Genomic DNA, 14,585 nt, shown 5'->3' with positions numbered 1-14,585 from the left:
GGGGAGGGAGCAGATACAGGAGCTAATGCTACAGGGGAGGGGGCAGATACAGGGGCTAATGCTACAGGGGAGGGGGCAGATACAGGAGCTAATGCTACAGGGGAGGGGGGCAGATACAGGAGCTAATGCTACAGGGGAGGGGGGCAGATACAGGAGCTAATGCTACAGGGGAGGGGGCAGATACAGGAGCTAATGCTACAGGGGAGGGGGCAGATACAGGAGCTAATGCTACAGGGGAGGGGGCAGATACAGGGGCTATGCTACAGGGGAGGGGGCAGATACAGGAGCTAATGCTACAGGGGAGGGGGCAGATACAGAAGCTAATGCTACAGGGGAGGGGGCAGATACAGAAGCTAATGCTACAGGGGAGGGGGCAGATACAGGAGCTAATGCTACAGGGGAGGGGCAGATACAGGAGCTAATGCTACAGGGGAGGGGGCAGATACAGGAGCTAATGCGACAGGGGAGGGGGCAGATACAGGAGCTAATGCTAAAGATGAGGGAGCAGATACAGAAGCTAATGTTACAGGGGAGGGGACAGATACAGGAGCTGATGCTACAGGGGAGGGGGCAGATACAGGAGCTGATGCGACAGGGGAGGGGGCAGATACAGGAGCTGATGCGACAGGGGAGGGGGCAGATACAGGAGCTAATGCGACAGGGGAGGGGGCAGATACAGGAGCTAATGCGACAGGGGAGGGGGCAGATACAGGAGCTAATGCTGCAGGGGAGGGGGCAGATACAAGGGCTAATGCTACAGGGGAGGGGGTAGATATAGGGAGATGGGGCGGCAGTGGGGCTATACTACAGTGGATGGCCCACCACTGCTGGAGAGGGGCAGCGCTACAGGAAGGGGCAGATAGAGGATGTAAAACTACATGAGAGGGCAAATAGAGAGGGAAATATTTGCAGGAGATGGGTAGATACAGGGGGTGATACAATGAGAGAGGTATTTAGAGGAAGAAGTACTAAAGGAGGTAGATATAGGGAACAATACCAGGGCTGTGGAGGTAGTGGACCAAAGCACTAACTCTGACTCCTCTTCTTCCACAGCCCGACTCCCACACCTTCATAAATGGCTGACAACCATGGTCAGTCAAAGGCATTAAAGATCCTAAAATACTCCTCTTCATGCCCCAGCTCCCCAGGGCAGAATCCTAATGTACAGTATCTGCATTCTGACGCGTCTTTCTGATGCGGATTCAGATGAATGGACTTAGTCAGTTGAGAGTCTCGAGCTGGGTAATCTTGGCCTCCCATTGAAAACAATGAGAAACAGTATCTGCCACAAATTTGGGCGGCAGAAGTCGACATAAAATCAGCAGCCCCGTGCGAACTGGAACTAACGTTTTTCCAACTCCCCTCAAAAGTGGCCACAGCCCTGGGCAATACTACTTGTAAGTACTAAAAGAGGGGAGCAGATACTAGGGGCACTAACAGACAGAGGGGGTATTAATGCTAGAGAGAGGTGAATAAGGGGGCATTGCTACAAGAGCAAAGTGGTACTACAGAAGAGCGGTACAGAGACTGGCACATGGGACATTTCTACAGAAAAGGGTTAGAGAAAAAGGGACATTACTATTGTGGGGGGAAAAGACCACTATGGCTGGGCAGAGAGGTGGGCGTTACTAGAGGTCAGGGACCCCTGCTGTATCAATGAAGTGCTCATTATGTCCTTTCATAGTCCAGTCCAGCAGAGCTTACCACTGGGGCATACTTGCTATGTAGCCACAGCCCCCTCCCCTGTATTAGGCCTACATGGGACAATTTACAGCAGGTTACTCGCTACTATGTACAGCCAATGTGTGGGGGTTCTGATCGTCATTGCCAATTTAAGAAACAGGTTTTCATCCCAAATTTCACCTTTTGCAGTGCAAAGGTTGAAAGCAGTGGAATAACTCCGTATACGTCAAAGGAATTCCATGACATAAAAACACTGACATTTTGGATTTTTTTTACATTTTTGTCCTGCAATGTGTGGATAAGATGAAGATGGCTTGAACAAGATAACAACTATCTGCAAGTTGTCCTTTTTTTTTTTTTTTTTTTTTACAGACCCATACACTTCCATGACCAAGATAAGTAGAGAAAATATTGTTCACGGCATGGTTACTCGGACCATGAAAGAAACCAGATATGTGAATGGTTCCATTTACTATCTGAATCCGTGATAGATCTCTTTCACAGCACTTGGACATGGTTAGTGTGAAAAGGGTCCTAAATGAAATCTCATTCCCTTTGATGGGGTGCTAAAGTTGTGCATTTTTCCTCCACTGTATTTCCACAACAGCCATAAGCTCAACATGTGGCCTCCACCCAAACACTACAAGTTGTGGATGGCCCTTAGTGGTTTCAGTAGGTGAACCACTATAATAAACCCCTGAAACTCAGCAGCATGTATGTCCTGTGTGGCCTGTGGCCAAATGTATACTTGCTTATTCAATTCTTAAATGAGTTATAGCTGTGGATGCAGGGATGTAATTTGAGGGGATTCAGAGGGTGCAATTGCACCCAGGCACAGGAGCCTTATGGGGCCCATAAGCCCTGGCATCAGTTTTAAGGTTGCAGCTTCCATCTGACCCATAATCAGACTCCAATAAAAGCCTCCCAATAGAACTCTATTGGAAGGCTTTTTTTGGAGGCGCCAAAAAACTCAGTGTGCACGGACCCTAAGGCCCCACATTATGGCTGTATGTGGCTGTTCTTGGTATAACATCTCATTCCCTTCAATGGGACTGAGCTGCAAACAGGCCATGTGACTGTTGAATGTAACATCAAATGGCCTGTAAATCGGAAGCTACAGTTTCAAACAGCTGATCCAATTGTGTTAATTTGTGTGTCACAATGCAACCACATCCACTATCATTACTTGTGAACTAAAACACTGCAATCTTGAATATTTTAGGATTGCTGCTGGAGGCTGGGAAGGTGAAAACAAAAATCCTCAGCCTAAGGAAAGGAACCAGGACGTCACTTGTAACATCCGCAAGTTACTTGGCGACCCCCACTGATCATGAAAACTGGAGTCCGTGTTCTCCGTGTCACTGGTGTGGTGTATGCCAGACTATGGGACTGATGAAGGTCATGAGCGCTGTGCTCAGCTCTTTTTGTCAGTCCCATAGACTAGGACTCAGGCAATACGATGACTTTGTTAAACCTACAAATACCTCACTATTAGAGCAGAATTCGTACTCAATACCCCTATTAGAGCCTACAAAAATCCTATCCGGTATTGGTACGCAATTAAGACAATATTCACACACAAAATTATCAGAAAATATTTTATTATATGCAAAAGGGAGAAAACAAGATTCTATAAAATCATTTAAAAACACATACAACAGAGAAGAGGTCGCAGAGCAGCACCAAAGCCATATACAGTCAGATACAAGTACCATTAGACCAATGTATATTTTACGCCAGGAATCAGAGAAAGGGCATAAATAGGACAAAGAATAAGTTAGAAATCATATATATGTCTAGGGACACCCCAATGAAATGTATATATGGGTCAAATAACCATAGGATCATAGTAGTCCTTGGATGGGGGTTAATTCCAACATTATTACAAGTACATAAATGGCCACCAAAAGCAATTAGGTCATAACTGGATCACAAATACAATACTGGTCAGAACATGTAACTATAGAATATTAAACCAGTGACTAGGACTAGATGTTCACCACTGCAACCTCCACTCAGAGCCCCAACACGAGTCTCACCCAGCTTTGGCTGCGACCAAATATTGCTCTGTTGCCTTGTGACTCCTTCACCAATACATAGTTACATAGTAGATGAGGTTGGATAAAGACATTAGTCCATCATGTCCAACCTATAACCCTACAGTGTTGATCCAGATGTTGCAGGGCAAAATGGCGATCATTGGTCCCACAAAAGGAGTCGCAGATAAAGTCGCCATGTATCCCTAGGGGGGAAGATTGGTGTGGGACCACTAGGAAAAATTGTTATGGATGGACAACCCCTTTAATAGTGACCCAACAGTGAAACCCCTCCCCTGACACCATTTTCTTAGCTATCTGCTTCATGATGTAACCTGCACCAGAATAGATCACTACATGTGACTTATGTGTAATGTCATTCCTCTTTGCACCATTAGCCCACACTATATGGATCACAGCCTGGAGTAACACAAGAAATTACACAAACCCGGATCACACCACACTTCCCTTTCTGTGTTAAACTGCATTCCTGCGCATGCGTCCACCCTCGTGTATATCGCGCATGCGTGCTCTATCCTACACATATTCTCCCTCAAGTAATACCGCGCCATCCAATCAGTTTGAGAGAGGGCGTGGATTACGTTTTTCTACTTCCTTTTAGCGCCCTTGTAGCTCTCCATGGTAACGTTTGGACGCTTCTTTGGACGGAAGCTCATAGGGCTCAAATTGAAGACGTAAAATGAATAAATACAAGGTAACAGAATACGTTTTCATGGTTATTTGTATCGTTAGCTACATGGGGCAAAGATCAATAACGTTTTCTATGTGAATAGATCATGTTCTGTCATAATATTATGTGGTCTGTGCCTGCAGGTCTTGGAGTATTGGGGTGCTGGAGCTTTTGGGGTGACCTGTCTTGTGGAGGAGTTAGAGGGAGGAAGGAAATTTGCTATGAAGAAGGTATGAGATCTGGATCTGCAGTATATTGCTAGCATATATGGAATAATATACCATTGATCTCCTACCAGTGGCTCCTCGAAACTACATCAGAACTACAGTTCCCAGCATGTCATAACAGACTGTGGATTTTAGGGAATGCTGGGAGTTGTAGTTTTGCCACAGCTATTGATCGTAATATCACTTCATACTACATTTGTCTCACCTAAGTTGTCAATGGGATCTGTATTTTACTATTTTCCAGGTGGAGTGTATCGATGAGCGGGAGGGAAATCTCGCCCTGGAGGAGGTAATTATATAATATATATATAAAAATTATCAGACATGGACAAACAGGACGCCATCATTTACAACCCATTACTTAATATACGGGGATCAGAAAACTGGACACTCCTGCTGTTGGGAAACTACAACTCCCAGCATGCTCCAGCTACTTCTATGGGAGTTTCAAGAACAGCCAAACAAGTGAGCGTGCTGGGAATAGTAGTTTGCCAACAGCTGGAGTGCAAAAGGTTTCTGATCCCTGTATTTAGGTGCTTGACTTGAGGGAGTGCAGAGGGTGCAGTTGCACCTGGGCCTAAGAACCTTGGAGGGGGGGGGGGGGGACATGACGTTTCTATTCCCAATATAAGACCAGTACTGAAAACAATATATTATAGATGGGGCCCAGGAGCTTCATGTTACGTCTCTGCCTGTACTGTAACAACCATCTTACTGGAGAGGCCCTATAGCTCGCTTTTTGTAATATCTAACCTTAATTTATAATATATATGGGGATCAGTGAACACCTCCCGTCGATTTATCACACTGTACTGGGACCCAATTCATAATAAAATACCCTATTTCCAATCTATAACGGAGGGCTATGCACCCCATATTCTTACTTGACAACTTTTAGGATCGATGGTTTGCAAGAGAACAAAGAGCGCATTGCCGTTTTTTGCATATTTTCACAGACCACATCCCCTCTGTACAAGAGCCATCTCTCCCATCACTGTGACCTTTAGTCAGGGCAAAGGTGACACTTGTTCTCAAACTAGATTGGAGTCCCAGAGGTGGGACTCATAACTATCTGGCATTTATGGTATATCCTGTGGTTTGGCTGATTGTATTGCTGCAACACAATCTTATTGTGAATTGATAGAAGAAAGATTGCAATAAATATCCGACCTTGTAGACAATATATTAATATTTGACTTTATCCTTACAGTCTATGCCTTTGCTGGAGCTTCAGCACCCCCATATATGTGCTTATAAGGAGTTTTTCATGGTTTGGGATCCTAAGGTATGAATATGATATACTCAATAATGTTGGTATCCATGGTACGTCTATAGACATCCATTGTTGCCTAGGTGCTATATCTTATGATGACTGATAGCATGTAAGTGACAGAGGAGGATTATGAGGATGATTCTCCTTTTAGATCTCATCTCTGTCTTTTTGCCTGGTAATGGATTACTGTGATGGAGGGAACCTGGAGGAGATGGCGCAAGATCACAGACGGAAGGGGACAGTAATAAATGAAAAGGTAAAGGGAGAAGTGAAATAAGACAGTAAGATCCTGGTTGTTTTTAATCAGAGACATGACTGAGGATGGCTAGACAATGGACTCAGTGACCATATATAACCACACTAACAGTCACGTTTAAAGGAGTTATAAAAATAGAATAAAACCAGGAAATATAAAGCAGTATATTTCCTGTGGTGTACATACACACATATATACTGTATATTTATATATTTGCAGGTCTGCAGTCATCCCACTTCTTAGTTTGCAGTGAGAGGCTGAGCTGGAAGTCTTAGCCTCTTCTGTAGGTGCTCCAGCTCTCTATTACGTCACCCACTCCATTCTACTCCTGTTTGTACATAGGGTAGAGCAGGGTCACATGACTGAGTCTTGCAGTGTCAGCAGGGGAGGCCGAGTAATGAGATTTCTGGCCCTTTGCTGCAATCTGCGAACCTAGGAATCAGGGGATCTGCACATATATTAGTAATAGAGCTTATACATTGCAGGAAAGCCACTGGTTAATTTTTTCTTTCCCTGCATAACCCCTTTTAATTCTGCCTCCTGATTGACTGTGTAATCTCAAAAAAAACACAATGGGTTCCCCCATAGACCAAGTGGAGCTGCCTACTTTGGGGTATCCATGTATCCAGGATATGCATGAATTTTCTGCATTTTCTGAAAATTTGGAACTGTCCCTGGAAATTCAGGACAGCAACTATGGGCTTCTCATGGGCAGTAACATAGACAAGAATGGAGCCACAGTGTTCATACTCAACCACTTCTCCAATCATGCGGAGGGGACATGGGACCTCTCTTAGTGACAACAGTCGTACTCTTAGTGAGCAGACACCAGTCATCTATGTTCTGGATCTTGCTTTTATATTCTTGCATAGCTATGTGGTCAGCCTGTCTGTAATTGAACAGTGTTTACAGGTTTTTCATGTTTTATCTTCTCTCTTATCAGGTCATTCAGAGATTTCTTGGTTATACGGTCAATGCTTTAGTATATATTCACAGGAAACGTGTCATCCATAGGTATGTCCTGATTTTCTTGTTCAGGGTATTTCTTTATGGGATGAAAAACTATTTCATGCACCTTTAAAAGTATTTTCAGGTTATATGTGAATAAAGGATAGCCATTGTGTAATGAAGAGTTCTACGGCTTAAAATAATGCCGCCTAACTTAGACAGTGCACACTACCACACCAATATGTCCAAAGTCTCTGATGCACTTTTACACTGTCTAATCTAACTCTACACCACTTATTAGTTGATTCACCTTACCTTACCTTTCTTCATAGAAACCTCAAACCAAGTAACATCCTTATTAAGCGGGAGGATTTCTTTGTGCTAAGTGACTTTATTCCTCAGACATTGGCAACAGATGAAATGAAAATGAAGATAAGAGTAGATTCAGGTAATAGTTTTACAAAAACATGGCTTCCCTCACCCTTAGGGCAGTAATAGTTTTAGGATAGGTCATCAATGTATGGTCAGTAAAGGGTTGGACATAGGGACCTCCATAAGTGAACAGAACAACGGGGCCACAGAGAATACAGAATATAAAATAGAGGCACAACTGGATTTTGGGTATATATGGATTGGGCTCCATAAGTCATGTATGTATGATTTAACCCTACAGAGAGAAAAATATTCATGGCTCCAGAATTAGTAGAATTCCGATATAGTGACAAGTCAGATATCTGGTCTTTGGGATGTATTCTACTGGATCTGATGACCACGTCCATGAAGACGGTATGTTATGTTAGTCAGAGATTTCTTTTGGTCAATATATATATATATATATATATATATATATATATATTTTTTAAATAATTTGATATCCAACGTTTCTATGCATAGGAAGCTGAGATAATTGAGATTCTAGAGATGATGAAGATGGACCCATTGTGTTTACATAGAAATTTAGAGGAAATTCAGGTTGGTTACTCGGAGGAGCTACACCAGCTTCTACCAGAAATGCTAAAAATCCATCCGGATGAGAGGCCTTCTACTGAGTGAGTCTAGATAGTGCGGAAATGCCGGGCTGTGGGTACGATGTATATATATATATCATACACTATTTCTTCTCCCCCACAGTGACCTACTCCGTCTTCCTTATGTCATTAAGTGCTTGGATTTGATTGGTTCTCCTCTGTCAGGCTTGAAGAAGACTCTGCCCCCTGGTGTCCTGGATGAGTTTAAAGATGGCAGCATTGAAAAAATAATAGGTCAGAAGGATAGATATAGTCATATATAGTTAAAGGGGTTTTCAGGGACTTTAATATTGTTAGCTTGTCCTTAGGATCAGTGATGGGGGATTCCTAGTAACCCCACTGATCAGCTGTTTGAAGAGGCCATAGCACTAAAGATGGCCATACAAATTTAGTTTTATTTTGGCCAATTTGGCCATTTCAGCTGATGAATGTCCGGCTATCTGACATGCAGATGCTGCAAATGGTCTTTCGCAGCTGGCTGACCTTAGTCTGAAAACAGATTGGTCTTACTAGATATTTTCGGTGAATTATCAGCCAAAAATACCAGTGCTTAGCATGCTTGTACGCTTTTGGTCGATCATTTCTACAAACGATTCCATCACCAGTTATACAGCAAGATCAAGGCGATCATAAATCTAAAGTGTATGGCTGGCATTAGGTGAGCACCACAGTCTCCTCAATTTTTACCATACACTGTGTCATATATGCCATCTTGGCTGTACTAGGTACTACTGCCTGTCTGTCCCATCCAGGTGACTAGAACAAAGCTACATGTAGTCCCAATTTCAGCCACTATAGGATGTATGGCACTGTACCTGGTCATGAAGAGTCTGATGAAAACAATCGAGTGCAGCACACATGTTCAGATACCAGTCCATCCATACAGGAGACATATCCAGTCAGGATATATACTGGCTTCTGGCACCAGAATTGGAGGTTGTCTGTGTTTTTGTTTACAGGGCTCATGAAGAAGTACCCTGACTTTGAGGATGCCCAGCTATCAGCACTGAAGCTCCTGAACAGCTATGATTCCAACAGGGACGGTAAGGCTTTAGGACCTCTCTTAGTGGGGGACCGAAATGGAGCAGTTAAGAGTGTTTCGAATACAACATAGTTTAACATATAAGGCACCAAATAGATCTACAGTAATCCTCATTCATACAGGAGGTATTTCTGTATAAAACATTACTTTAGAACTATTTGGTGTCCTATATCCTTGCTATTATGTAGAAATAAGAACAATAAAGAGTTAAAGAGGTTCTGCTACAGACAATACTTATGCACTGGATAGAAGATATATTGTTGATTCTGAGAATAGGGTGGCGGCAGATACACTCCAGTTTCCATTCACTTCAATGGAATCACTGAAAATAGTCAAAGTATATAATTTGTGGCATAACCCCTTTAACTATTGAAGTTACGCCATTTTCAATGACCACCTGGGGCACTGGTCTGTTGAGTGGTTCTATATCTTGCTGTTATCTTGAGATCTTCCACAATATGACTAATATAACTAATGACTAATATAAGGCACTCATAGGGTTTTATCTTTGCAGGTCCCTTGGACAGAGAAGACATAATACAACTTGTATCAGTGGCTATGAGAAAACACAAAGACTCCTTCAGAGTACAGTGGGAGGGTAGCCAAGTGCTGCATAGTCTTATATCACAAGGTAAGGAGATCTGGCTCCCTGGGCTAGGTCTTTGTGTCCCATGTCTTGTAAATTAAAGGAGGACACAGAGAATAATACTGCTCAATAGTACCTAAATATTACCACTGCAATGTACCATAGAGGGAGTCCATAATACTGACACAGGGTGAACCATACTAGTGCTCTAAGATATTGCTATGCATCATTATACAGTATATTAACACTGTATACTTATACTTAGATGGTAAGATAGATGGTAAGTGCAGGGTGACATAGACAATAATTGCTGGGGGCGTTGGGGAATCTACCCATTATGTCAGAAGTATAAGATGGCTGAGGATCTTAGGGGAGCTGCAGAATTACCGACCCAGGAGGTGACTGATCTCTGTCTGGTTTCAGCACTGGAGCGAGAAGATCACGAAGAGATCCTGTCCAGTGATGATCTAGTTATTACTATGGTGGAGGCAGCGAAGATCTATCTGCAGAACAGCGAACTAATATCTGTAATCCTCAGTGTGATGATGATGATATCAGTAAGTGGTAAGTCCCGCTGGTTATCTATCTACCTATTATCTATCTCTCTCTATCATCTATTGAGGTTTTTTGGTCTATTTACATAGATACAGCAGCAGAGATGTTGAAGAGAGCAGGTTTCCTCTCAGATCTAGTCAGAATCATGGAGAGATCACTGGAGAAGAGAGATATATGTCAGTCCTGCTGTGCTCTCATATGGTCTTTGGCTATGAATGGTAAGTATAGATGGTAGTAACATAAACATTATCTATGCTGATTAGGACTACTGCTTAATAACCATATAGAGAGAAGGAAAATATCAGTATAATGTCATTTGTTAGTATGATGAGGTTAGGCGCACAAACCATTTGTCGGCAATCTCCGCTCTGCACCCTGTAAACTGACACTGGAGCAGTCGTAGGACAAGGAACCCCTCAGGATCCTATTTGGTGTGATTATAGGTAATGACTAGCATTATACACATTAGTCACTACAAAGCTGACATGACAGGTAGTACAGGAGGAACAAGAATCAGGGAAACCACAGAGAAAATCGCCACAGATTAGCTACGTATTACATTAAATATGTTACATTATTATTATTATTATTATACATTTCAGTGTATGGATCAGTGATAACTATGGATAACACATTAATACCAATCTGTGTGTTATTTGTGCTGTTTTACTGACCCATAGACTGTGCAAGGTCGTGTACATGTAGCCTAAGGAAGAATCCTGTTGTCTGCACCTCCCCCACTCCGTCAGGTCCGACATGAAATGTCACACAGTATACTGCATTTGACCAGGGCGATGCTATAAAATACTTACCACACAGCTGTTTCCTATAGGGTATCATGGATTACATGTGTGGTCCCTGGTTCTCTCCTCTTCTTCCAAGACTGTCCTGCCTATGCAGATCCTCAGTTGTTGTAGTTTGGGATCTGAGCGGTGGTCCCTACTAATCTATCCCCATCATAAAAGCTTTGTCTTATCGTTATCACAGAGAACCAGACAGATGAGGAGAGTCTGAAGAACGCTGTACCAGTAATCTGCTCTCTGCTCAGGAAATACCACAATGATGGATCTCTGGTGGAATCGGCCTGCACCTCCCTATGGGCACTCGGGATGAAAGGTGGAAGTGCATTTTAGATGTAATTCAGAAATAAAAACATCACAATATTCATTACAATGCACCTGAAAATACCTAACACATGGTACATGGATGATAAGAGCCAGCTACACTCTGTCATATATTGTACCATTACATGTCCTAAATATGTACGGGGACCCCCATACATTAGCTATTGTCAGCAGCTGACACACGGAAAATGAAACAGGAAGCAGACAGCTCTGTTCTCTGTGTAGTGGTGGAACTGAGTCACTGCAGTTTAGGTGCCATTCAGATGAATGGAACTCATATGCAGTACCTGTTCTGACCACTACATAAAGAACAGAGCTGTCTGCTTCCTGCTCTGTCAGCAGTTCAGCTTGTTGCTCGGTGTCACACCTTGTTTAGTGACCAATGAGTTATCCATAAACTCCAAAATGGACAGCAACAAGGTCTTTATTGGTGTAGTTAAAAAACAGATAGGCACGACGCGTTTCGGGCCAGACCTAGGCCTTTTTCTGGCTCCCTTTTGTTTCATGTAAACTCCAAAATGGCTGACTATGGTTGCAGCTTCCAGTATCTAGAGAAGAGCAGCTCTGGAGCACTAGTTGCTGCTGTCACATGTGACTGAGCAGACTAAGAGAACAGTCACATTCATTAGCACTTGTACGTTTAATTATTTAGGCGAAGAACCACTTTTAACCCCTCCTTTCTCAGCCAATATGGCCACCTGTATTACAGTCCTGCTGAATACATTTATTGATTGTTAAAAACTCCAGCCAGTGATTGTAGATTTTTGGGAGGATATTCTCCCCATCTAATATGCATTAACAGACAGTGTCATTACACCCTTTACACATCAGTCACACTTGTATTCTAAATTTGCAGGCCACATAAGAGAGGACCAGACTGAATCAATAACATTGCACCTCCTGGAAGCCCTGCAAGCACATTCACATCGGTCGGTTCTTTCTAAGAATGTCTGTTTGGCATTGACTGGTTTGGTGGTAAATTCAGGTATCTCCAGCGACAGTTTAAGAGTTTGGATGAGATATGAAAAACATGGCTGCTTATTTTAAGAAACAGCGCCACTTTGTCTATAGACTCTGTCTGGTATTGCAGTTCTGTTACATTCCAGTTAATGGGTCTGAGCTGCAATACCACCATGTTTCTGTAATTTCATGCATCCCCCTTGAAACCCAGAACTGATCCCTAGGATCATTTTGATTAATCAAGTAAATGTTGACTTTTCCAGAGCTGGCTGCTTATCGTGTGCTGGTGCCTGTGGCGGGGACAAGCGGCCTCTCCGTAATTAAAGAGCTTTACCTATTACACGCAGATGACCCCGAAATCGTGGAGAACCTCTGCCTGCTGCTCAGTGAAATGGCTCATTATGGTGAGGAGGAGTGAGCAGATAAAGTATAACAGGATTAACAGGTCACTTGATACGGTGCGACCCTGAAACTTTATATCCAATGGTTGTGCACATTACTCAACCTTCCCCGTGTCCCTTAAGAAAGACAGTATATTAATACTCTATTTACTGTGCTAAGTGTAGGCTTTTGTTCTCTTATCAGCCATGACTTGATATGCTCACTATGTAGGGATCTGCACATTACACACTGGCCATTTCTGTCACAGTAAACTAGACATGGTCTAAGGAAACTGTACCCAGTGCCCATGGGAAGCCTCTGACTCAAGGTGACCGTCCTAATCCTCGAGTAGCAGTATGCAGTCTTAGGTTAAGGTCTTATTCAGACATGCAGTATTACAGACACATTTTAACATCCGATTCACATGAACTAAGCTTTATAGGGATCACTACCTTGTGAAGTCTGGGTGGTCCCACTATAAATACATAGGGCTAAGCACAGGTAATCATGGATGTTATATAATGTGCCATCATCGGTTCATGTTTTGCAGGCAGCGCACGTCCTGAAATGTCATTGCAACACGTGGATCAGCTGATGGGTGAAATCAAAGAGCGATACGACTCCCTGGAGGTATGAAGAGGCCGTACATTTATCTTAGGCCTTATGTACCTGACTATAGTTGTTTTTGGTATATTGACCACAATTATGGATCTGTAATTAGGATAGTATACAGACTCATCACTTTTATGGCCCCATATGCATGATTCAACAAACAATCTGCAAAATATGGAGTGGGTTCTATGGTCGGCCTCCCTCAGACAGCCAGAATTAACACATGGCAGTAAAGGTAGGTCAGTAGAACTGTCCTGTACCTTCTACATATTAACAATCTGCTTCCTTCTTTAGGAGATCACGACACTGGCAGACACTACACTATCAAGACTGAAGGGTTAATATGATAAGATGCGTGACTTTTACAAGTAAAGGCTCATGTGTTATTTGGAAACCTGAGATGTTTTCTTTTTTTTTTTTACATTGAGTAAAGACTTCACTTGTTAGTAAATAGACCTGTAAGAAAATACAGGTGATGTGTATCCCGGGACTAGGACTTCAGTGATGTCATCAACAAAGACACACAAGCCCTGGGTTCCACCTTTAGCACTGGATCAGCCCACTGGCCCCTTCGCAGCAGTGCCCTGGACACCCAGAAGTGCAGAGGTCTAAACCTACCACATTCACTTAAATAGAGCTGTAGTGTAGGTCCCCTGCACAGGACAGGCCAGGATGCTGCTGTGCAAAGAAAGACTGAAGAGGCTGAATGACTGCTGCGGCCCCTCCACTCTCAGAATCTTTGGTGGTCTCATCAGCTGGACCACCACCAATTAGAAAGTGTTATTGTTAGAAGATTGGAATACCTCTATAATGTAACCATGGCTGTGTATTCCAGGAGAGGACAAGGACAGCCTTTCCTATAGGGATATTTAAAGAGAATGTGTTACTTTACCTAGTTTTCAATGTAGTTTTTATTTTAAACATTTTTTTTCCCATGTTACCATCTACATTTAGTACAAAAAGTAATAAATCCTGCAATTTTCACTCTGGCCATGGAGCCTAAAAATTTGCCAATTCTATAGTTTTTGCAGGTTTTTTTTTTTTTTTGCAGCAGCAGCAGTCTCCTCATTTACACCACCTACATCATTACAATAGAAGATGACACCACTGAGTCGTTATTACATCCACTACTGACAATAGATGATGTCACTGCTTATTTACTCCTCCATAAAAACTCTCCCAT

General features: G+C 42.8%; 1 protein-coding gene across 1 annotated transcript; it reads left to right on the top strand.

Annotated features, from left to right (window-relative positions):
* Nucleotides 1-4,419: 4,419 nt before the first annotated feature.
* STKLD1 (serine/threonine kinase like domain containing 1) lies at nucleotides 4,420-13,744 on the top strand. The gene is made up of 19 exons (XM_075260877.1): nucleotides 4,420-4,434; nucleotides 4,554-4,640; nucleotides 4,882-4,926; nucleotides 5,848-5,922; nucleotides 6,062-6,166; nucleotides 7,110-7,180; nucleotides 7,447-7,562; nucleotides 7,788-7,900; nucleotides 8,009-8,163; nucleotides 8,246-8,376; nucleotides 9,102-9,185; nucleotides 9,699-9,815; nucleotides 10,194-10,334; nucleotides 10,415-10,543; nucleotides 11,313-11,441; nucleotides 12,306-12,434; nucleotides 12,673-12,813; nucleotides 13,341-13,420; nucleotides 13,697-13,744. The coding sequence occupies exons 1-19, from the start codon at nucleotides 4,420-4,422 to the stop codon at nucleotides 13,742-13,744; spliced, it is 1,911 nt and encodes a 636-aa protein (XP_075116978.1).
* The last annotated feature ends 841 nt before the right edge of the window (nucleotides 13,745-14,585 follow it).

Source organism: Leptodactylus fuscus, chromosome 11, assembly GCF_031893055.1.
Source record: "Leptodactylus fuscus isolate aLepFus1 chromosome 11, aLepFus1.hap2, whole genome shotgun sequence".
NCBI classification, from domain to species: Eukaryota; Metazoa; Chordata; class Amphibia; order Anura; family Leptodactylidae; genus Leptodactylus; species Leptodactylus fuscus.
The sequence above is the reverse complement of the archived record's forward strand: the minus strand, read 5'-3'. Positions and strand labels throughout refer to the sequence as shown.